This window comes from Rhopalosiphum maidis, chromosome 3 (genome assembly GCF_003676215.2).
Source record: "Rhopalosiphum maidis isolate BTI-1 chromosome 3, ASM367621v3, whole genome shotgun sequence".
Classification (NCBI taxonomy): Eukaryota; Metazoa; Arthropoda; class Insecta; order Hemiptera; family Aphididae; genus Rhopalosiphum; species Rhopalosiphum maidis.
In genome coordinates this window covers 41,911,016-41,938,577 of record NC_040879.1, presented here as the reverse complement: position 1 = coordinate 41,938,577, position 27,562 = coordinate 41,911,016, and the positions used below count along the sequence as shown (strand labels likewise).

At 25.3% G+C, this 27,562-nt stretch overlaps 1 protein-coding gene across 2 annotated transcripts; it reads right to left on the bottom strand.

Moving 5' to 3' along the window:
- Positions 1-1,886: 1,886 nt before the first annotated feature.
- On the bottom strand, positions 1,887-25,977 carry LOC113556572 (solute carrier family 23 member 2). 2 transcript variants are annotated; one of them, XM_026961605.1, is made up of 15 exons: positions 25,935-25,977; positions 22,985-23,087; positions 21,992-22,126; positions 19,138-19,295; positions 14,389-14,594; positions 13,452-13,578; positions 12,614-12,734; positions 9,242-9,383; positions 8,983-9,096; positions 7,656-7,795; positions 7,206-7,353; positions 6,716-6,795; positions 2,447-2,588; positions 2,248-2,368; positions 1,958-2,015 (listed from the first exon to the last, which is right to left on the bottom strand). In XM_026961605.1, exons 2-15 carry the CDS (start codon positions 23,021-23,023, stop codon positions 1,958-1,960), a joined length of 1,731 nt encoding a protein of 576 aa, XP_026817406.1. In that variant the 5' UTR covers positions 23,024-23,087; positions 25,935-25,977. The 2 variants fall into 2 exon arrangements, with proteins under 2 accessions (XP_028044427.1, XP_026817406.1); XM_028188626.1 differs by lacking the exon at positions 25,935-25,977 and having other exon boundaries at positions 1,887-2,015; positions 22,985-23,023.
- Between the last annotated feature and the right edge of the window lie 1,585 nt (positions 25,978-27,562).

Sequence of the window (27,562 nt, the reverse complement as noted above, 5' to 3'; positions counted from 1 at the left end):
AACTGTTTTCTAAGAAATATTGATCAATATGTAAAAGGAGCATATGGAAAAAGAACCTACAATGTTGTATAATGATATGTTGAAAAAATTGTCTAAGACGTCTAGTGTTGGGACAAAGACAATTTCCAATACAATATCTCAATATAAAGTACTAAGACTGTTATGTTCCCTACCAAACAGCGTATGAAATGGTCAGTTTTTGAAAAAATTGAAGATTTTCATAAACAGGGAATATGACAAAAAGTACACTCGTTCTGGCTTCGACGCGAATTACCTACACTTGACAAAATTTTGTCAAGCAATAAATGACGATGACGATGAAATTTTTCAAGGACACATCTTTATAGAATTTTGAAGAAAATGGATTTTGTGTATACAAAAAGAAAGAGAAAGAGAAGACTTGATAAATTGGCGAAGAAATTATTTATATGACATACGAATGTACCGTGATCAAAAACATTCCATCTATTATTTGGATGAAACCTGGTTAAATGCAGGCGATTGCAATGATTTGGTGTGGCAAGACAACACAGTAAAATCCAAACTTGTCGCTTTCAATAAAGGATTGATGACATGTGTAGGAAATCCAACTGGAAAAGGCAAACGTTTAATAATATTACATATTGGTTCAGAGAAAAGCTTTGTTGAAAATGGACTACTCTGCTTTAAATAAAAAACACGTTCAAAGAGTGGTTTGCAAATATTATACCATCCCTTGATCGTAATTTTATTATTGTATTAGACAATGCTCCATATCATTCTGTCAAGCTGGAAAAAATTCCTAACCGCTTCTTTTTAAAGGTGAACAATTTGATAGACCGATGATTAAGGCAAAACTTCTCACAAGAGTAAGAGAAATTAAGGGCAGATTTAAATGATATGTAATTGACAAGATGGCTAAAAACGCAGGGCACACAGTCCTACACTTGCCTGATTCCGCACAAATTATTTTGTGACGTTACCGATTGTATTTTAAAAATGATTTTCGACAATGACAGTTTTTATCAGAGGTTGATCCTAGATATCAAGGAAAAAAATTGGAATTAAGTAATTAACTTTAATTTATTTTCATTGATTTTTCATTAATTTTTACTATTTATTTTATTTATTTTTTACCTGTTTTTTTTTTAAAATACTCTAAGCAGTAAATACATTGCATCCAGATGATAAACATTGTTTTGTAATTTTGATACAATGCAAATTAAAAACATATATTGTGGTATGAGAAAAATGAATAACTTATCAGAAATTGTGATGTATGAAATGCATTAGAAATTTTAGGTACAGACACTTCTGCGATCAAGTTCTAGTGTTTATGCTGATCAGTCTTAATAAAATACGAAAACCTCCTGTTGAGTATATTCTGCTCAATAAAGTAGCTGATACAACCCAAGTTTAGCTTGACTTATCATTTAATAACGATGATTACAGGTTACTTTATTATATTATATTATATTTTGTTATATATGTATTATAGTCTTAATAATTAGTGAAGTGTGTCTTTAAATTCTATAATAATATCACTGCCAAGAAGAACATCTTAGTCGGGAATATAAATCGTATTAACCGGAGTTAATTACATTTTAAACATTGTAAAAGTTAGCGTATTAGGCGGGGAATCGTCTTAAGCAAGAGTATTTTAAAAGTAATTAAATGAATTCAATTGTATTAATGTTTGCCTCGTTTAGTTAAAAATCTCGAATTTTATAATGCCTATTCAGTTTATAGTAGATAATTAAAATTATATACAATTTTGTTTTATTATCAGATAAGAAATTTTGTGATCATGTATAATTAGTTTGCGAGCAATCCATGTATTTTTTATTAAATTGTATTATTATATTTGTAAGGTTTATAAATTATGATACAAATAAAGATACTCGATGTATACATACAACTCAAACAATGCTATATAATTTTACCATAAATCATATTAATAAAATATACACTGAATATTCTAGTTTTTCTTTGGTCTGTAGGTTGGTAAAAACGGAATTGAGTACGTCCATTTCATCCTAAAAAAATGAAAAATAAGAACATAATCATGTATACAGTATTTAGAATTTAGATGTGTACAATATATATATATATATTATGTTATTAATAATAATTAATTGTTCAATGTTAATCGATTTTATTTCGAGATTCGAGCAAAATTCCTTTATAATGTTAACTTTATGCAGTCGCGTTAATATGATTTTCGAAGTTACTCATCATTGTATTTGAATGAATTAATTCAATACTAACTTCCTTAACGCTTTCATGCCAACCGGAAAATCATAAGTACTCGTTTCTTCACCCGTCGTGGGTTCACTAGTCAAATTCATTTCATTGGCCCAAGCTATTAGACCTCTTTCTTCCGGAGTGCCTATATTAACAATACATTTATGGTTATTCAAATAACTCACCATTTACATGGATTTATTTTAAATTGTTGTAGCCGTACCTGGTATGGTATTGTCCAAGAAGCAGCCAATCAAACCACCGACCAATATACTTGTACTACAAATGACTGTCAACACGCTGTCTAATATTTCGTTTCCGGTTTGAATTACATTCGGATGAGCGATAAGCCATTTCGGTAAAACCTGAAATCGCACAGGATCAAATGTATAGGTTTGGAGTAGTTTGATTAAAAAAGAATCAATTCATAATTGTTTAATTCACGGATAATAAACGAATTATGCACAGATGCTGTAATAGTGTTAGTAATTATTTTACTAAAACTAACTGCTTTCACATTAATGGAAGACGTAAGCGTAACAACTTTTTACGTTTTTATATTTGTGCAAATATTCGCAAATGCGCAAAACAAATATTTTATATCGTTGGATTAAAGGAAATTAAAATTGTCCTTGAACGACTTATTTATACACTACTAAAACTTGGTACATAATATATATATATATGACATATAAACATTACATAATAACACTAAAATTTATAATTAAAAATATAATATTAGTATAGTTACACAAATAAAATATAAGATATACTCATAATAATAATAATAATAATAACATTGTAATAATTCGCGTGTAATTAGAAATGCGTCGTTCACGTTTTATCTTATAAATTATTTAGTTAATTAATTGTATATGAAATGGGCTCTAAAACCACTATTGATTAAACTAGTATTGAATGAATTAAAAAATGCTCAATGAAAAATAATTTATTATCTAAACAATTTGTAATAATGAACAAAATCTTCAATGACTTATTAAAAACAATTTCGATTTTATCAAAGTGAAATAAAATTCTTAAAGAAAGAGTTAACGTACTTGAAAAGAAAATAATTCGTTTAAAAAGAAATTCTTCAATATCTTAATTATTTAATGAAAACGATTTAATACCTGAAGTACTTGATAGACAATTACGTATCGCATGAACGTAATTGTCTATTAATCCTGTTTAATTGTAAATTCAAAATAAATTTTAATTAGGTCGGATTTAAATTTTCGTATAAACTATCAAAATGTTCGAAGCCTAAATAACATGATTGGTTCATTTTCACTGAAACGTGACTCACGATTAATGTTAAATCATATAAAATGGGCCTAATTAGATAAGTTATATTTAGACATGACACAGTCTCAGTTTTTTATCTAAAGTCGTTGGAGTTCTTGTCGCCAACCGAAATACCTTTTTATCCAATCAAATTATAATCCGTATTATTCGTATATTTATAACATCAGAACAGTTTTCACTCTTATTATACCTAATGGTTCTAATAATTTATACCCAATCGTTCTAATTTATGTGTCTATACAGATTACAAAAATTTCTTAAATAACATTCTAATATTGATTTTTTATTGTTAGGTGATTACAATATACATTAAACTCGTAGTAACCCCGATACATACTAATAACCTATCATATTTAAACTTTTTTTAATATAATCATATTTACACTAATAATTAAAAAAAAAAATTATCCTTGATTATGTCTTATTCAATTGTTTATTGATTAATATGCTATTATTGTTCCTGTTGATTTGTTTCATCTATCACTTAGTGGAACATAATATACCAATAAATACTTTACTGATTAGAATATTTTGATTATGTGTTTCATTAGAATACTGGAGTATGTACCTATCTATTATTTCTTACCTAGATTCTATTAACTTGTTTAATTTATATGGTTGTAATTATAATATTAATAAAAAATAGATATTTTTTACTCCCACATTAATTATGCAATGAGTAATTTTATTCCAAAAATTCGTAAACATAAGTTATCCATACTCTTCTTGGTTAAGTAAATTACTAATCATTTTAATTAATGTAAAACCAAAGGCACACCAAATTTTCAAAACTTTAATGACACTCTCATCCTATTTAAATTTTTATAATATTCGTGAAAAATATAAAACTACAAGATATTGTGATTATACATTATTTATTAATAAACTCAATGTTCAGTCAAAGTTAACCCAACATTTTTTTCCAAACTATAATTTTCCAAACTTAACTAAGCAATTGAATGCTTCTATGTAATATAATAATTTTGAAGCTAGCTCTGATTTATTTATATTTTTAATATATTTAAACAACATTATTTAAAGTATATTATTTTAATTATTTAACTCATTAATTTAATAAATATTTATCTCATAGAGGCGGTCCATTAAATCAAATTTTTCCACGGGTCCTGATAATATTTCCTCCAAATTTGAAATTTCTAAAAGAAATTGTATTAATTTTATTACCAATTGAAATATTTTAATTTAATGATTCAATACAAACAGGTATATTTATAAACAAATGAGAATTTTCATTGATATCACCTATTTTACAATAATCCTGTCACTAATTATCAACCAATATCTAAGATTTCTATTCTTCTTGAACATTTTTCAATCTTAAAACCAAAATTATTTTTCCACTTTATGAACATATTTGTATGCATAAACAACATGGCTTTTGACCAAAGCGATCAATCATAATTAATTTAAGTATCTTTATAGTTTATAGTGTTTATAAAATCAATTTTAGATTTATTTGTCCTTAAAATTCAAGTATATGTGATTTATAGAAATGTTTAAAAAGCTTCCAATAGTGTTCACTAAAATTATATGATTTTAGAGATCCTTTACATTCGTGAATAAACTCCATTCTAACCAATCGTGTCAATATTGTAAAATACGAAAATTGTATACCTGCTTAATAATGTATTATTTGTTAATCCTAAGCTGATCACTTATCTTTAGTTGACTTAGATAATGTTTATAAATGGTGCAACAATAATGGAATTTCTTTAAATATAGATGAATCTATTATGTCGTATTCTTCTAAAAAAAAACTCCATTTTAATTACGCTATTTATAAAACAATTCTAGCCCATAAAAAAATTATTAAAGACCTGTGGTGGATTAACCACTAGGCTTGTGAGGCTTAAGCGGAAAATTTGTTTATTTTATTTTTATTCTCAAAAAATGAACAAAAGGTGGCTGTAAACATTGAGCGTACCTCAGGGCCCCGTGAAGGTTAAAGACCTAGTAGTTTTATTTAATAAAAAACTATGTTTCACTAATCATAGTATAGATTATATTCGTAATACATATATTATACAACTGTAACTATAAAAACGTAGGTGTAATATTTTAATGACAATTCAGCAATAAAAGAATATTATATTATGCTTTAGTACGTTCCCATATTGTGTATACTTCTTTAACTTGGTGTTCAGATAATTGCTGTCAAAATCAACCTATTTAGCGTTCAAAATATTCTTTTTAGATATTTATCTTTTAAATGAAAATTTTCCTCAATTAAGGTATAGTAATAGTTTTATTTTTTCTAATAGTTTCATTAAATAAATGATTTAAAGCGCTTAATGGTTAAATTGTTTTATTACTTCATTATTACGTTGATTTCCTTGTGCTTTTAGAAAAAATTAGTTTCAAAAACATATTCAATTAATTCTAGAAGTAAATATCCATTTTATTTCCATTGTTGGGTGTCATTTAAAATATGCTACAATTATTTGGAACTCCAATGCTATTGGCATTTATAATCACATTAAAACGGTTCAAAACAATTTTTTTTTCAATATTTCGAGGTCACTTCATTTTGATTTAGGTAACATTTGTAAACTTTTAAATCTCTTACATTTTTTTAAAGATTTTCAAAAAGGTTCTTGTATTATTTTTTAAAAAAAAAAATATTAAATAATAAAATAGATGATTCTTCTTTATTAAGTCTTATAATTTTTAAGTTTTAAGTTATACAATTTATAGTTAATGCTCATACTATAGACTCTTGTTTATTTTAAATAAATTGAAAACTAAGTCGAGTAAGGCACCTAATAGTAAATAGTAATACACTGTACGGTAGACACATTTTTAGTAGGTATTACTATATTGGAATTGTCTGAATTGATTAGGTACAATAAAATCTGTTTTATTTTCAACGACAAGTCAGTAACTCCATAAGTATGTCTAAAGACTATGACATGCTGACATCTAATACACCAGGTACTTATATCATTGTTTTTATACTTACACCACGTATATAAAGACAAATTTGGGAAGCGTAATAACTTTAATTTTAGTAAGGTTCAATCAAAATATTTGGTACAATTAACTACCTACAGTTATATACTTAAATGCTTAAACTTTTATAAAATAAAAAAATGATTTTCATTTGTTGTTTAGTTTTTGTTTTTGGGTAAATTAATTAAAAAATAATGTAAATACGTGATGCACTTACCAGTGAAAAGAACATTGAAAATCCAATGATATACAAATTTCTCGACGAGTTCAACTGAACGTATTGCAGAGCTGATAAACCTATAAAATCAATCATAAGTTAATTGTAAATAAATATAAATGTAATAAAACTGAAAACATCATGAATGTAATTATGTAATTTATAGACTAATGATAAATGTGTTTTTAGGTTAAAAGTTCCGTTATGGGGACTTATACTTACTACAGTACTTATATTTATAACAAATGATGTCAATATAATTTAACTAATTTATGTTCTGTAACTAACGATAGTCGTTTTACGATACCACGGCAGCCGAAGTTAGTTAATTAAGTACCATTGACTGTAAAGCAATTGATAAAGATACATTTTGATGTATTAAAACTAAAAATTTTAAATACAGTTCAAGATATAAAAAATATTATCTCATATTGTTCGAAAAATAAATCAGTTAAATTTAAATAAACGTTATAAATATTATAATTATTACCAAATGCACTTATCATTCCAAACATAATGCAAAACATGCCTCCTACAATAGGCTCAGGAATGATTATAAAAACTGCTCCAAATTTATTGACAACGCCTTGAATTAACATCAATGCACTGGCGTATTGTATTACACGCCTACTGCCAATCTACATAAATAAACTTAGGATTAATAAAATTAAGAAAATTTTTAAGAAAATATCAATATTTGTTTAAAAGAACTCTATATCTGCGTTGTTGTATCTTCCTTATAAATGTTATTAACGCATAATTTTCTTAAATTTAACTTTAATAAAAACATATCAAAATTAATTTCAATATTAAAACGAATTTAACTTAATAGGTTTTTCCTAAAATATGTTATTCTAAAGTAAATTTGCTATTATGCATTTTCAAGACGAGAATATAACAATAAATACGGGATGACATCTTGTATAATTTTTTATGTCACCTTTGTAACACCAATCGCCCCAACATTTTCCCCAAACGTATTGGTACCATTTCCACTTCCCATAATCCCAGCGAATACTGTTCCGAGTCCCTCGAATCCAATTCCTCTGTTGATAGCGTGTACCGGTGGTGGCGGAGCTCCTAATATTCAAACACATAAATACATTTATTTATTGTCTAACTTTAATATCTTTTATTGTCTACATTATATTATGTGATTTATGTTTATAATTTGTATAAAAATATCATCATTAACATTTTTTTTTAAATACTTGTGGGTTTTGATTTTGTAATATCTGAGATAAAACTAACTTAAGTTTACTTTTTTTGAAAATCTTATGGAATAAATTCACCAAATAAAATTCATAAAAATATTCTTTTTCATATAATTATTTTTTATTGCAACCATCAACAAACTTAGTACTCCCATCCAAGTCAATATTAATCTCTTATCTAAGTTTATTGTAGGAATGATTTCAGAAAGCTTTGTACCTATATGTGTTTTTCGTTTTATACACGTAAAAATTTAGCGAGTCTATATACCGGTTTATTATTAGTATTACCTATTAGTTTATTTATAGTTAATTTCAGAAAATATTTACTTATCATCGAATTTGTAGTGGAGAATATTAATAGTGCTCGAATATATTTATTTTGAAACAAGTTTTATGCATTTTAATAAATTAATTATTTAAGCTATTTTAAATTATTTTGATAAATTAAAATATGAAACATAAAACTTTTTGCTGAGAACAGTTTATACGTATCTATTTTAAAAATTCAATAGTAAAAACCTGATACGTAGATTTTCTAGTCTGCTATATGTGTAAGAAGTAAAACTTGCAAGTGTTATGTCCTCTGAAAGTTTAATTTTATAATTATATTATGTTATGTACTCGTATGTAATCATAACCAACTAGTTTTTTTTTCTTCTCGATTATTTTTCCCATAGTATCGTAAAACTTCGAAATTCTAGCCATCGCGCTCCCAATTGTTACTAAATTCGGTCTGAAATTATTTTTATTTTTTGAAGGTTTAGCTTAATTGTCTAAAATTTGAATATGTCACAATTGCCACAACATTCCCACTTTATTCCCTGCCCACTTAACTCCAACTTTTATTATTTATCGGACCTCAAAGATTTCGTTCAACATATCCAATTTTTGTATGGTCAATAGTGTACATTGTGTATAGCACCACACTAATTTCAGTATTATACCCATGTAACTCAAAAAACTTAATGTTCTATAATATACCGTTACAAAACCACATAATAGGATAAGCATGAAATAGGAAACAGCTATATATTATTTAATTTAAATACATACCACACATTTTAGCTGTTGTCGGATAGTAGCTTATGGACTCAACAGTACATGCCAGTACGCCAGCCAACATGCCTATTACACCGGCTACGCTAACGGTTGGCCAACCCCATTGACCTTTGAAATTCAACATAAATACACAAATTTTAACGTATGATAAATACTACTAATAACTTACGTGATACGTATATTAATATATTATTATAAGCAGGTACATAAATTTCGCCTAAGTGTGATGTAAATTTAATTGTATTATAATTACCAGGGTACGGCACTCGGAACCACGACGAATCACCTATAATCCGAATCTTGACATCGGTTCTGGCCGGATGTCCGGTTGGGAAGTAGTCGTACATGGTTAACAGCGCGCACAGAATCCACATAATCGTTATAGTTAACAATACCTGGGATGAAAACATAAAATATAATTATTAATCATCGTCATATGATAATTTTATAGACATTCATTTGTTGCTGTATCATATCAGAATTTATACAAATTATATTTTGTATATTTTTAATAATTTATTCATCTCTATTTATCTTTATTCAGTCTTTCTTTGTTATTATATCTGCTGGCTCATAAAGTGACCACAGCAATAGTTAACAACCTTTGTCGCTGTATTAATAAATAAATTTGTATCTAGGTAGACTGTATGATAAATAAGACTAATAAATTGCAGTTTTAATTTTATTACCTGACTAATTGCGCTATAATATAATAATGGCAAAATAATAAAACTGCTTGGTTGGCAATATATTCAAACAACAAAGGAATAAAACAAATTATGTAATAATTATATAATAGAAAATAATGACTGTTTTATAAACAAAGAAATATCTATGAAAAAATAATGACTCCAAAAGTCCAATAAATAACAAAATATCTTAAAAACAATAACAACTCAAACAGCAAACATTATATATATATGCATTATATGCCTTAGGACGCTTAGGAGGTAGTGATAATAAATAATTTCGGTCTTAGGCGGATTCAATAATAATAATAAATACATTTTATTTATGTATAAATATATAAAATTAATTGCATGCGCTACAGCTCATACAATTATCAAACAACTTATGTTCGTGGCCAGACAAAAAAAAAATACAAATAACACCACGGCTATGCAGCTAACAAAACAATAAACCATGTTAAAAACTACATTTTCTGGAACAGAGACAAAAATATCAAAATTGTCTTACTGCTGGTAAAATGACAATCCTAGACTAAGACAATAATAATATTAATACAATTCTCAAATTAGAGATGCCGAACCATAATTACCAGACAGTAGAACAAAATTAACAACATTGATCATAGCAGACCATAAAAAAATCAACTAAATTCAACCTTAAAGTAGGTTTGCAAGAATAGTAAAAGAAGGATTATATAAAAATTATAAGCCGAGTATTGCCCCGAGGTCCGTATAATAGACAAAAAAACACAACAAGAATATAAAATATTTTAAAATAATAATTAATGAATGATGATAAAAAAGATAGCCAATAATTGGCTAATTATTATCAATTAGCTTCATCAAATTAACGATAGGAAAGTAAAATTATGGCGCCAATATGCAATACCATATAATATCAAAAAAAAATAAATGAATAAAAAACAATGTTTTATTTATCGACATATTATTTACCTTAAATAAAAATAAATAACAATGACACTTATTAGTATTTATATTATTAAAAGTATAAACTCATATTACAATGCGATGTGTTTTTTTCTATGCAACTAACATCAACTCTGCTACATTCCATCGATTGCATAATTTTTGACTTTATACAGCACAAAGCATGTATTAAGCCTAACTATTTCCTTTTGTGGACATTTTAAATAGTTCTTAATTCTCTTTAGCACCGAATAATATCATTCTGTTGAGGAGTTTAATTCCAGTGTACACAACAACGATGTAAACGATGTAAAAAAATGTACAATGAATTAGCAATCAAATCAGGATTTAAATTATTAAAATCACCAATAACAGAAATAAAACAAAAAAATTGAGCATGTATATCTGATTGTTGGTCATTAATTCATTATTATCTCAACATATAGCTGTATACAATAAATTACTGCTCATATAATTAATGATAAGTGGTTTCCAAATGTACATTAAGAAAAGATCAAATAGAAGAATTTCGTAGTAGGTACTGTAAATCTCGCTCATCAATTAGATATGTTTGATAAATAAAAAATTGGATTAAAAATGATGACATTCGTCATAGATAATGCGAAAAATGTACTTGAATATTAAAATGTACTGATACTGTACATTTATTGACCAATATCTTGACGAGACATACAACTTGATGTGCGCTATTCATAGTATTCAACTCATAGCAGCGATCAAATTGGGAAAAATTAACTCAATCCAACGATTTAAAAACTGCGTTCCAAGTCCACAATTTTACCTTCATACTAGTCCACAGAATAGATATGTACAATAAATTATAGGTAAAGAACATCGGATATTATAATTAATTGATAAGCAAACTACAAAAATAGATAAATATAGGACCATAGAAGTAATAATAATAACAATAACAAATTAATTAACTATTTTCAAAAATAATCTTGATACTAAAAATTCTAAAATTCGTAATATTATAAATTGAAATCCACATTTTAATAAAAATTATTTTGGACATAAGTTTATCCCATCGCCTCATTCCTGTAAAAAAAATAAATAGTTGGGGAGGTCCATCCCCCTGCACACCCTCTTCTACAATTCGAGCACTGACCCATAGTCAATTACATTATAGTTAAGTCTTTGGATATTATAAATATTCGAAATTGTCTAAATAAACTTTAACAAAAATCCAAAAGCAGCTGAGATTACCCTAACAAAGCTAATACAAAGTTGTAAGACAAGATGGAATAGTCTGTTTATATGATGTTAGATTATTTTTACACAATAGATATGTGCTCTGACAAACGTCTTAGCTATGATGAATGTTGAAATGCCAAAAAAACTGTAAATTACGGAAAGTGACAATACAAAAATAGAAACTTTTGTGATTGTGTTAAAACCATTACAAGTTGTTACAATCGTTTTTTCTGCCAAAATATATTTTCCGGTACAATAGTTAGATCACTTTTTTTAAGTGATTGAAAAATACTAACTTAATGTTATGATAAAGTCGTTATACATTTTAAACAGATAAAATAGGTATCACTTTTGTTAAATGTTATAATTTTTATCTTATTCTAATGCGTTTAATATAATTATTATTTATGTTACTATATAAAAGCCGAACAATGAAAAGTTAAAAACAATAAAATAAAATATTATATAGTCAGAACATCATCAATATTTTCCTTAATTCTTATTTAAAAATATATAAATAATCATAAATTTTACTAATAATGAATATTAGGTTTGAGCAATTGAAGTATATATGTAGAGGCCCATTATATTCTTGAAGAATAAATTAAAAAAAAAAATATTTAGTTAAATTTGATTACAAAACATTTAACGCTGGTGGACTTTGACACATATCTAGTGAATACTTCCAATTGGCAATTTTTGGTATCCAACGTACAAAGAGAGTGTTTATACAGTGTATAATTATACATCAGTGATTATTATGTATATAGCCATATAAAATAGATACCCACCGGAAACAGCTGGAATACGTTAAATTTGGTGGTTGAAAAGCCATTAGTTTTGCTGTACGTCGGAACCGGTAACTTGACATTCGTCAGAAATTGCGAAAATAACGTCAGTAGTATGATCGTTCTGCAGACAAAAAATAGCAAATGTTTTAGTATTAATTGTTTATTATTTAAGGAACTAACCGTATCCAATGTTTGTAATATGAGGGGTAACTATTACAATAATTTAATGCAATCCCCCATAACCAATTTCGTGAATTTATTAACAAAAATAATTATCTTATAATATATTAAAATTTTCTTATAACAATATAGATTATAAAAAAATAAAGCCCAACTCTTAACGGAGGTATATACACATCACCAAATACGCTTGACGTAAGTGTAATGCGACACAAAAGGCCAGTCATAAACTATGTAAATTGCAACTCAGGTTTATTTTTCAAACATATACAAATTGCATCCTAGGATATTATGTTTAATTTTAATTCATCTAAGTAGTTTAAGATTAAAACGATGCTAAGTTGTATGATGACGGTATTCCAGGAGCTTCCAGTCAATAACTTCCAGAATCTTACAAAAATTGGAAAATGCGTTGGACTCAGTGTGTAGCTGCCCAATGAGAATACTTCAAAAAGGACCATACCAATGTTCCTTAATTTTTAAATATATGTACGTGATTTTTGCAATCACTCTCATTACCTAATTGTCAGATCTCGTATTCGTATAACTACTAAGGTGAACTCGATTATCTAGAATACTAAACTATTTCTACACCCAATACGCTATTCTATTATATATTTATATCATTTTTATTGGTACGAAGTCGAACAGCTGTTACCCCATTGATATGCCCCAGTGCTTGGAAGCCGATTCAGCCGCATTCTCGAATAGTGATAGGCCTACCAGCGATACAGTCGGAACGATCGTCAATGGTGTCACGTACTTAACTAGTTTTCCGATAAGACCTGAAAATATTACATTTTTAACTAGGTATATGATTTTAAAGTATCTATTATTACAATATCGTAACATCTGTTTTATGTGTATTTGTTTATAATTGATATTTGATTTTTATGTTGATGATTTGAAACACAAATCAAATTTCAGACTATGCAAGTATTCTTGGGAATTTATTCACATATTTACTATACAGTTCAGTTATAATAATTTATTAAATATTATTGATAACGTATGTAAAATATCTTTTATTTAATTTTTTATTTGGTTAAAATTTGTTCTTAAAAATATATATTTAATGATAAATATTTAATAATTGGTCAATTAATAAATTAATTAAAAAGGCGGAAGAATACAGATATATTCAAAACTTTAACTGATGAAAAATATTAACCTCTAACACAGATATATACTCGTAGCGTTATGAACTGAATTTAAGTTAAGATTTTTTATTAAATAAGCTTAAATTAGATAAAAGGGAAACAATTGGTTGAAGGTAAATTAATATTGCCTGTTCACTATATTTTCTTTCAGTTTCTAGTTTTTAGTGAAGAAATTAGTTCTTAACAATTCAAATAAAATGGATAAATATCCTACATTTAACGAGCGTTTAGATTGTTTAGAAGATATATTGTATTGATATTTGGGACTAGGCATCACATAATCACCTAGATTCAAAATTTCCGTTATGTAATGAATCTCATAATTTGGGATTCAATTCACATAGACCCAATAATTTAATATTTAGATTCAACAAAAACAAATCACTACAGTTAAGTAAATAATATGACGTGTAATTTATAAATGCGATCACTTACCGGAATATCCAAGAAAAACCTGAAACAAAGCTGAAACGGCTATTGCGCCTGAAAGCTCTCTCATACGCACTTTCCAAAGTTCTTCTTGATCATAAGATGTCATTTCAATTATGCTTCCCATAGATGGACACCTCCATTGTGGTAGTTTCAAAATCGCCAACGTTGGTACAAGAAATGAAATCGTTCCTCCTTGTACAATTGGAAGCCTGTTGAGAAATATTAATGGGTTATAATTAGGACTCAAAAGTTCTAACTATTTCATTTATTTTTTAGTATGTTTAAAAACAGTAAGAACATTCAAAACAAAATATACATTTGTTTCACGCTTCACCGATGTTGTATATGAAATTTTATTTTGCTGATTTTTACTTAATTACGATACGATTTTTAATACTATTTTGCTAATTTAGAGTTTTAATTGCTATATACAGAAATGATTTTATAAAAAAACAAAAAGTATCTATACTAGATCTACATGGAGCATGAATAAGCCCAGCAAATTAAAATAGTCGTTCAACAGCGGTTGATGAGGTTAGGCTTGTGTTATATACTTATATTTTATAAATATTTTTTCTATTTTTGGATAGTTATTTTAAGCAACTAAATAATTTATTTTTATCATTTAAAAAACTTGTAAATTCGAGTTCGTTACTTGGCTGGTCTAGCTCAAAAGAAAAAATAATAAGACTTTTGATTCTTCACTTGAATGGGATTCAATTTCTGAATAAATGTTTAACGCCATAAAATTAAAAAAACATTCTGCCAATAAACTGGATTTATGTAACTTACTGATTACAAATATAATCTTTATTATGAGCAAATATTGTATATATTGTTCATTTATCAAGACATAAAAAACTTTAATTTAAGATATTATAAATTAGAAATAAAAACAACTATATAATAACCACTTGATAGGTTTTCACCGTAAACAAGAAGAATTAAAGGGGTAATATAGTTATACAAAAAAACCTATGATAAAGGATAATTAAAGCGAGTCCTAGTAACTAATTATAAGATAGTCCTGGATCATACATCGTTATTAATTATTATGATATTTAAATAATGTAAACATAACATTATTAAATATTAAAAACATACATTTTTAAAATGTCGTACCAATTTATATTTTATTTTATAAAATACATTACAAAAATATATTATTTATTAATTTTATTACCTATAATTACTATATTATTAAATCATATTATATAAATTTTGATTATTAAATCATGTATTTAGATAGTTGATGTTGGTAAACACGAAATAGAAACTTATAGATGAATTTCCTCTTTACCATGACACGCACCTATATTTTGAGGGACTACGCCCATATGGTTTTGTATAAAAAGGGTTGTAGTTTTATTATTAAGTTAGACATAATTCAACTACAATTACGCATAGACCGGTGGCGTTTTTCTACATTTAACAACTTATCGGTCTGGCTTTTTACATTGTCTCAGTGAATAAACATTATTTCTAAATTCTAAATTTAAATGTGTTGTTTATTTACTACAAATTTATTTCGCTAACTGAAGCAGACCTACGACAAAGTGGACTTCGTCGTTAAATCGTGCTGAGATATTTCCATTGAGACTACATATAGATGGTAGATCCCCATTATATACGAACAAATTATAAAACAATTAATTTTAACTGATGACCACACGGTTAATAATGATGAGTAAATTGCTGTTTTGAAATCGGCAAATATTCGTATTATTTTAAGTAAAAATTTGATATTATTTTTAAAAAATTCAGATTTGAAATTTGTTAATGTTTTAGTATCTATATGGTAAATATCTATATTTTTACTACGAAGTAAAAAAATACCAGTGGTTTATAATTATTACATTTCAAGCTAGGATGGGACTGGTTCAAAGAGGCCTACTATGCAATGTAGTGAAAAAGGCCCACAAAAAAGAAAAATCGCTACGCTTGAGAGTCATGAATTGTAAAAATATTTTATAAACAATTTTGGGCAATTTTTAAAAGATCCATCCACAAATATTGAATTAACTGGACGCAATTCATGTAGTTGTTTAGATAATGCCGGACGCAATTCGTGTACCCACTTATCAATTTTTTTATTTCTGGACGCAATTAGTGTGTAGCCGTGTAAATCTACGTTGAAAAAAAGGATATGTAACTACAATGGCACTATGGATAAAATTAAGAAAACAATTTAGGTTAGTATCGATTAGACCATTGATGCAGAAGGTCATTATATTGCAAATATAATAGTCAGCACTTTTGAAGAAATTTGTGTAAGCAACATTTTTATACACAATTATGTTAACGGGTAATGTTCCAAAACCAGACAAAGTACCTATTTCACAAATTCAAATCACCATATTTGATATAAAACTTAAATAATTAGAAAAAGATCTAAAAATTAATTAAAAAAATTTTTTTGTTGATGAACTTACTTTGTATATTTCCCAATTTTAAGTGATATTTATAGCGCTTATTGAGGTACAGTAGAACCTATAGATTAACCATCAATCTCGGGATCAAACTTTTGACGGATAATCGAAAAGACGATTAAGTGAGCAACAAACATTTTATTAAACATACATACACATTATTTATTATTTTTCAATAATTATAACATGCATATTGACAAGGCTGGGCATTAACAAATTAAAAATTAAAATTAAGTTAAAACGCTAAGTTAATTTTAATTAAATTAATTAACTCGTTACTTTTTTTTCAAATTAACTTTTAACTTAATAAGTTACTTTCTTTTAAGATTTGTTAAATTCAAGTTAATTTTATTCAAAACTATCTAAATTAAGTTAATTTTTGTCTGAAGAATAATGCAAGAATAATTCAAAATTTACTTTAGAAAATTAGATTTATCGGTAGCTAGTTGGTACTTTGATGTATCATTTTAAATTTCCCTGGTAATTTTTTTGAGCGTAAAGAAAAATTATCTAATAAACAATATTAAGTGTCTGGAATTTTTTATTTTTGCAAATTAGAAAATTTAAACTTTAAACTAAGTTAAGTTACTTTTTTTTTTTAAATTCATTTTTAACATAACGAGTTAACGAAAAAATATGAGTAACTTTTAACTTAATTTAACTTTATTATTTTCAAAATAATTTAACTAACGAGTTAAAAAAAATCGTTAACTTGCCCAGCCTTGCATACTGATATAATAAAGTGCTATTACCTAATGGTACATAATTATTATTTTTTTTTAAATTTATAATACACACATTTATTATTTATAATTCCATAATTAACCACAGTAGGTATTGCCAAAAAGTTTCGAATAAACCTTCTCATACATAAGACGATAAGATTTTACTACAACGCGCAATTAGTCTGCCGTCTGGCGGTTAACCATGAAAGATGGTTAATCGGGTGCGGGGTGACGGATAATCGAGGTTCTACTGTATTCTTAAGTGCATAAAAAAGCACTAAAAATGTACTTTATTTGTTTTATAACTTCCGAGCTCTGATTATAATTAATAATAATCCTAAAATGAATTATTTTTAAATTTATTTTCGAGATATAAAACAATTATTATTTTTTTACAACAATAGTAATCCTGTGTAGGTATAGATACTTCACCAAAATTAAATATTATTAGACAGTGTAACAATGTAATTTTATGTAAATAAAAAATTAATTAGAGAGGGATTATTGATTAAAATATTAAAAGAATACTATTAAAATAATACTTATGGATTTTTTAAGCTATATCAATTATTATGATACCTATATTATCTTTATTGTGGGGCTCACGGAATCGTTATAAACAATATTATATGTAATGAAAGCACGACTATTGTTTCAAAGTTTAATAACGTGTAATTAGTCAACACAATAAAATGTGATTAGTTATATGATGGTATTACTATCGAATATTTATTAATAAACAAAATATATTATGGCGTAAACAAAAAATAATATTCGGTATACGGAGTCAAGAATGAAATTATGAAGACTTAAAATGGTAGATAAGACAGTAATACAATATAATATTGTGATGAATGAAAGATTTGTTTTTAATTACCTACTCGAGATCATACGGAATAAAAAGTATAGGTATTGTAGTTTTATATTATTAAGAAGTCAAATTATTTTTTATTAATATTTAAAAAAAAAATGTTTAAATCATTCTATCCTTTAGAAGCTCATAAAGTGTTTATAAAGTATTTAAAAAAAAATTATTACCGAGAATATATTGTCGAAAACGATAAAATAGCGAATAACCTTCTAATCAGCTTTAACGAATCCAGAAAAGACAAAAAAAAAAAAAAAAGCAAAGTCAATTTTTAATTTCAGGCAATCTAGTACGAAAGTTGGTGTCTTCTCATGAAACCGAAATACAACTAAAGCAATTAATGAGACACGACATCAGTATTAGCAAGCAAAGTTGTAAACAGTATACTAAATGTACCAAGGATGCCTTCAAACAATAACTACACAATCCAGATAAAGATCTACTTTAAAGAACTTAAGAAAAAATGTACCGAATGTCCTGAACTAAACGTCGTACACGCAGAAACAGAAATTGATTGTAGCGACCATAAAGGATTTAAATCTTTAAAAGGCTGCAGAGCAAGAAGAAACCAAAGCAACGAGCTATTAATGATACCAAACAATAAGTTACTTAAAAAATATAAAAGCACAGGTATATTTCTTGTTTATAGTTCAACATTACACGTTATAAAAAGAATCAATTCATTACTCGGGTGGAATTGATTAATACAGCTAGTTATAAAAACATATACCTGCAACCAAATGTAACTTGTATAAACGTTACTATAGCTGTTACGAATATCATAGTTGATATAATATGACCTCGAGCGGGATCATCTTCCTTCATGCATAGTGCTGGTGTTAGGATAAATGGGATCGAAACAATAGCACCAATCATCGTAAGGTAATGCTGCAAAATAAACACAGATAGCATTAAAAATATTATATTTCAACTATCCAGTAATATTAAAATCTGGGAGGTGGTACTTTGTCAATTACTTTTCACCCATAACATAACATGGTAAACAAAATTATTAATTTTGATAAACCTATATTAAATATATTCAAAGTCCACATATTATTTATTAATATTTTATGTATAATAAACGGATAAAGACCTTTTGTGAGAACAGTAATTTAGTGCCTAGTATGAGTTAACATTAGGATTCGACTATTTAAGTAATTTACAGTTAACAGTAATTAAACATTATTTATGACAAATAAATAAATAATGAAAATAACAGATAAAAAAATAGTAATAATAAGATTACATTTAAATAATTACACTAACTACAATGAGATAAATTAAATCAATAATAATAATACTTAAAAGGGGTAATTGAATCTTAAAATTCACATTTTAAATATAAATTTCGATATAAAAACAGTACATGACATAAAGAAACAGTCTAAATGATTAATAATATGATTTGTTATTGTTAATGCTCCAGAGAAGAAAAAAGTAGAATTATAATTATCTTTGTAAAATGGAACATGAAACAAGTTTGATTTCCTCAAAGAGTGATTAATTATATTAAATCCGATTACAGAAAGCAATTCTGTTGAAAAAAATATGCAAGGCTGCGCATTAATGAGTTAAAAGTTAAAATTAAGTTAAAATTCATTAAAATTAATTAATTCGTTACATTTTTTTCAAATTAACTTTGAACTTAATAAGTTATTTTTTTTTTTTTTTAGATTAATGTGTTAACTTCAAGTTAATTCTATTCAAAGGTATCTATATTAAGTTAATATTTGTCTAAAGAATAATGCAAAAATAATTCAAAATTGTTGGGTTTATTTTAGAAAAACAGGGTTTTTGATAAGTAATTGGTTTTAAGATGTACCATTATAAATTGTTCTGGTTATTTTTCTTGAGCGTAAAGAAAAACTATCTAATTAACAAGATTTTGTGTCTGGAATTTTTTATTTTTGCTAATTAGAAAATGTTAACTTTCAACTAAGTTAAGTTACTTTTTTTTAAAGTTAACGAAAAAAATATGAGTAACTTTTAACTTAATTTAACTAATTTAACTTGATTATTTTTAAAATAACTTAATTTATCGAATTAAAAAAAATTGTTAACTTGCTCAGCCTTGAAAATGTGACCGTTCAACAAGTCAAAAATAAACATAATATCTGTAACTTTCTTCTTAACTCACAAGAAACTAACCCTAATTAACTAATTTGCATATTATACGAGTTATTTTAGTTAATAATACAATAATTTCGATACTAGGAGGTCAAAAATGAAAATTCTAAATATTATTTAAAATAATCAAGAAAAATTAGAAACAAATGAAAAACACAAATTTTCATGCAAAATCAATTTTTTCTAATTCCACTTTGTTATTTTTATGAAACTACATAATTCAAAAATGAATCACTGTAAAAACTTGATATTTTAACCAAATAAGCATATATAACAAATCACATAGTTTCAAAATCTGTTGACTTTTTTATATTATTTATAGGTATTTAAAAATATTTAATATATTTAAATTAAATAATATTTTTCAATTTCAGTATGATAAAATCTTTGTTTTTGAATAAAAAAATTTGAAAGTTGAATACAAACACTATTTATACATTTTGCTTACCACTGTAAAAATAAAACAGTTGCAATTTATTTTTATATTATTTTTTATTAAATTTAAAACTTAATCATCTAAGGCTTAAAAATTTGATTCGAAATTCCTTACAAATGTATTTATTTTCTAGAAATAAAAAAAAAAAATTGATATGAAACCACAAACAATTTTTAAAGGTAATTTAAGCACAACATTTTTACATTTCACAGTTTAAATATAACGTTTTATCCTTAATAGATTTTTCAAAGTTTTCATACTAATTTTAAATTGAGTTTTACAATTTTAAAATATTTTTAGTTTTTAGTTTAAGTGTTAGTAAAAATGCTTAAGCTTGGCGATTATGGTTGAAAATTTAATACAATATCCGAAATAAGTAGTTTTTCTTATAAAAATAGCAATTTAAAACTACTTAAAATACATAAGCAAGTTTGTTTTTTATTATTATGTAGTTAAAAATGTATAAAATATTAATTTTTTATTGCTAAGGCTTAAAAATAAAAAACAAGGTTACACATTATTAGTAATTATTATAACCCAAAAATAAAAATTAAATTGCCATAATTTTTTTTTTATTTGTGTTTGAAATTTAAATTGGTAATTTAAACAAAAAATAAAAATTTTAATTATTTTGTAATTATTCAAAAAAATACATACTTGAAATGAATACATTTACTATAGTAATTTACTATATGCAATGAAATGTTCAAAATATATGGATTTATTTTAAGCTATTGATTATTTAATATTTATACCATATTAGGCATATTAAAAAATCAAATATACTCTACAAATATGCTAAAAACAGGATTCACTCAAAAATTTTTTTCATGTGCAATAATTTATCATTGAATTCAAATTTAACGCACCATTAAAGTAATTTACTCAATGATTGAATAATAGAAGTTATAATACGCGCGACTCTGATTGTACAGCAGGGCATTTCTTTACTTATACCCATTTCCTTTTATTAAAAATCTAATACGATTAAGGGTTAATCAAAATTTGTTATACTTACTTGCAGAGCCATGAAGATGCATAAATACCATGGTGGATTATCATCAATACCGTATGTTATCGATAATCCTTCGGTGTTCTTAAAATTCGAATTGTTGGTGTGGTCAATGGACTGAGACGATATGAACTCGTTCGACTAAAAATAAATAAATTAAAATTTTAAGTAATCAATGATATTATAATATGCTTCAATGTTTGTATAAAAAAAAATGTGGAATTACAATTATTGAAAATTAATTGTTCAAAAAATGTTTTTATTTTTATTTATTTATTTTCCATTTTTAATAATTGAATAATAGTAGGTCATTATTTCATTATATTTATTTTATTGTCTTTTGAATAATATTAACGCTCAAATCGATTTTAAATTGCACGTAAACATAAATAATTTTAATGACATATCAGTATTATTTTTACATTATCAATGGCATAGTATAGTATTTTAAAATTGAATTATTATCAATTAAAATGCAAAATGTGTTTAGTTCGATTAACTGAACTTTAAAGTTTTAAGAAAACATATAAAAAATGTTTAATCAAACTATTTTATAGGGTTAAAATAGATGAAAGTGAATAATTTTGAAATTGAGAATAATTGATATATTCAGTTAACGCCTATCAAAGAAGCACACTGTATGGTATTATTGTTATTCGAAAAATAACAACATACTTACTTTATGATATATCTATTAAATCCTTACTAATGTTAGTCTAAAAAATATAATTAATAATTTAATTGCAGGTAGATTAGTGTTTGATTTGAGTTTTTTTTTACATTTATTTTTTTTATTTAAACGCCAAAAAAGATCAATCCGTTGTCTTATAAGCAAGCCAACGAAAAATTTGTGTTTAAACTATTGATTAATGAATAATTATTAAGACAATTTAGGCATTACTATAATATATGTTAACGTTTTATTAATAATAATTATTGATACTACAGCATTCGGTACAATAAATTATACTTAATAAATAAAAAATTGTTTATACATACGTTTAGGTTAACATTAACAAATTCTTTTTGATCCTCCATGATCGAGATGGTTGAAATAAACTGAACATGAGATGTCACTCTCAGCGGAGATCTAAAAATGTGGCTAGAAAAATTAAAATTACAATCAGACACTCACAATGTAAATCAAATCAATTAATCATCTTAAATGGTCGACGTAGTATGTGAAAGATACCTACGACGTTTGTCATTTGACATTATAATAATATTATATAGGTACACAAGTACACGTAACAAGTACCTATATAAATATTATATCTGCTAATCCAGATTGTAAATTATATCATATTATTTGAACTATGAGGAAAAATACTTGTTTATTTAAGCCGCATGAATAAATACGTAAAGTATGTAAGCAGTAGGTACCTATAATCTGTATTATATAACTGTGTATATTCGCAACGGTCAATGTCAATACTAATCAAAAATTTCCGAACACTGCTGCATAATTTTACCATGTTATCATTTAATTATTATTATAATCAAAATATATTGTGGTTTGTTGTTAAAAATCAGAATTTATTTCTGGGAATACATGCGTATAAATGCGTATTGTTTGAAGATATAAAAAAATATCAATACTTAACTAAATGTATCAGCTACTTTCAAATTCGTGGTACGGTACATTTGGCAGTTTTGGGGATTGTTTTTTTTTTTAGGTTTATTTTAACTTAATACATTGTTTGAAATGTTCAACTAGTAAATTGACACGAAAAGCACTGATGCGTCTATGTATATCCCAACTATCTGCTAGTCATATAGATATAGCCATATTATATGTTACTATATATGTACTTAATGATAATTTAAAACATATTTGATCTTGAGTACACAATAAATATTTTTGAAATAAAAATATATTTTATCCATACAATAAAATAAAAAGAAGTATGCATTATTATTTTAAATATTCGATAAACTGATTATCCACAGAATTGAGTGGCACGGCAACCATTGATAATTTGAATAAGAGGAAATAAGCATTTAAATAATTACTAAAAACCGTAAATAACATGGTTACCAAACATATAATAGTGAGATTATAAAAGAAGATGTACTAAGTATTCTGAATAATAATTACAGAACAATATTGAAACGACACTCGATTATTAGCTGATAAAGCTACTGCATCCTTAAGGTATGAAGTATTGGGACTTCGTGGATTTCTCCTGCTACATAATATATATTTTCAATGTTAGAAAAATAAAATAAAACTGAAATTTACACAATAAAAATAAATAATGTACATAATAAATTATCCTAAACTGAGTTTGTAAAGTAAAAAATTTTTTTTATTATTTCGATTAAATTCAAATATAATATTCAAAATAACAATTTAGTTTATACATCGTATAATATACTAAAGTTATGATTAAAAAAATGTAGTTGTACAACTAAAACAAATTTTGTTATTTCTAGAATTAATATTATTAAATAGATAAATATTGTGTTTATAATAATAATTTGGCTTTTACATTATATTAGTAATATAATTTTAAAAATATAATTATACATTTAATACAGATATTGTTATTTCAAACACACAATAAATAATACAATATTTGCGTTATGATACCTAGTATTTTTATTATTTTAGTCAATTGTTATCATTACAACAAAAAATGAACTATTATTTTAAAATCCAATGATTTTTTTTAATTTAAATATTTTACATAAGAGTTATAATATCCACAGTAAACTATTGATTAAGTATTTAAGATGAGAAATTTTTTTTTATGTTCTAAAGAACACATATTTGAATATGAAAATAAAAAGAAACTGACAATTAAGAGGAGTCACTAAATTTGTATATAAGTATGGGAATAAGGGATTATGATATCAAATTAAATTGAGGATTTAACATGTTTCATTAAAATAACTTTAAAACAATAAATATATAGAATATATTTATATACCCTAAGGTTATATATACGTATATAGACGTATGCTAATACTTATATAAATACATATAAATATATATTGCAACATTTTGGAATTTTTGAAAATTGCGTTGTGGATAAAAATACTTACTATATATCTTGCCTGTATCATTGTATGCGAAAAACAATTCAAAACGGATACGGTCTATCAGCCAATACTACTAAGTATATTTCATGTTATATTTTTTAATATTTTTATTTGTTTTATTATTAACCAAACACTAGGTAGGTTGAATTAATTTCTGCAGAAAATATTGCATTTAAAAATGTTTTTGTGTGTATAAAATATGATAATATACGTATTAATTGCATGTCCCCACAAATAATGTTTTTGAACTAAAGTGAAACAATGAATAATTAAAATATTAAGTGTAATTTCGTCTTAATTTGAACTTCAAATATACCTAAGCTATAAATGTTCCATATTTTTAAACTTCGGAGTAATTTGCAAATGTTCGTGATTTTGATGAAGTTTTCAAAATTTTAAATTCAAATGCTTATAAAAATAAATCATACCAATACATTTTAAATATTTTCAAATATTTATAAGAACAACTTATGTGGAATTTTGTATTAAAATATTTTTAAACTTTTTAACCTGGCAAAAAAATTGTATCGAGATTTCTAAAAATAAAACTAAAAAAAATATCAAATGTCTATAAATCACTCAAAATATTTTAAACATTTATTTAGAAAAATGATCATAGAAATTAAACTATGAGCATTATTGAATATTAATAATATTTTACATACTTATAACTCATTAAAAAACTTAAATACAATAAAAACTGACGAAAGTACACGGCAATGTTCTTATCTTTAATTTTAATAATAGGTCATTTCATTCTAATATTTAAGATGAACACACAAAACTGGGACTGCTGAACGTATAATTTGATATGATATGCGTTAGTAAGACGAAAACAGCATATGCAAGTACAAGGTTCTCTTAATCGATTGATTTATGCACATATTTATACCGAAATACATACCTAAAAATATTAAAATATTTGCTAATACGAATTACTTGAATTTTATTTTTCAACTATTTTACACGAAAAAAAAAGTTGTATACACTGTTTTATTATTCACTAAACATTATAATAACAATCGAAGTAGATTATTGTTCTTCAATGGAAATAAAACCGTTTAAATTATTTCTGAAAACTTATCTACCTTGTGTTTATTTAATTTATCGATATGACGTGATGACCGTACCGCTCTTCAAATACAACTCATTCCTTGGAGTATATCAATAGAGCGATGTAGATTTTTGAAGGTCTTAATTGTATTTGTTTTAAACAAAGATAAACAAATTAAAAATATTTTTACAAACGTCTTAAAAATTATTTATTTAACTATTAAAATTGTTTTTTTTTTATCTTTTGTACTTATGTAGTTGTCTACTTTTGTTTGTTCTGCATGTCAGAATTAATTTACTGTCTGTGCTGTATAATATACAAAGTATAGAATTTAACTAGTCGCCTTACAAACTAATTTCAAAAACGCTGAATTGCTAGTGGTTAATAAAACTCCAAAACGAATAATAAAAATCAATTGAACTGACACGTGCCCATAATAATAACAACAAAGTAAGAAACTTATTATGTCAGATAATTTGTTTTAAATTATCATTCAGTTTTAGTATGTATTTAGCTGCACAGATAGTATCAGGCATCGTCTGTATTGATTTAGACCATTAAAATAAAAAAAATTAAAATAATATTAAGCTCGTTGGCATTTTTTCCGTGTTTGTGTACAAATAATTAATAAGAAATTTGTCTACAGCTCTCAAATTATATTTTATTAGATAATTATATGGTCACTTAACATTTTATTATTCCATATTAGTGATATTACACACAAATTATTTGGTATTTTACATAAAAATAGGCATTGTAAAGGTAGGTACCCTAATAATTAAATAGTAGTATTACATGTTTACATTTAAATTAATTTAAGTTGTCGTGCATTGTGTGATACTATTAATTTACATCGGTGTAAAGATTAAAAGTATTTTAATATTTTTATCGACATACTTACAAATAACAATATAAACTATTTATTAAATTATAATAATACTCGAGTTTTGAGTAAAAATAATAAATTATTAAAAAAACGTATTTATTTTATTAATGAAGCTCAAAAATTAATGAAATTAAAATTGTATTAAACAATCTATTTAATTTGTACACGTAATAAGTGGTTGTGATACGTACTTTTTTATGTTTTTTTGTTTTATAAGTTGGAAAACTTAGTTATTGAAAAAAAATCCAATCCTTCAAAATTTTATCGATATTTTTAATAAAATAAATGCATTACCACACAAATTTTAAAGTTGGGAGAACAATATATTTTTAATTTTATAGTGCACACGAAGAAGAATACTCCATCAATAATTTTCGTTACATTTCATCCATTTGAAACATTTCCAAAATAAAATTTAATTTAACTGAATTTATTTTTAACATTTTCTCCATTACAACACAGGAAGGCTTAGAACAATATTTATTTCGAAAATACCATAATAGGTGCAGACATGCTATGGATTACCAATACTTCCAAATTATGAACCGGCGCCAAAAAGTATTTTGTAAAATGTTTCTTGTACGTGTTTATA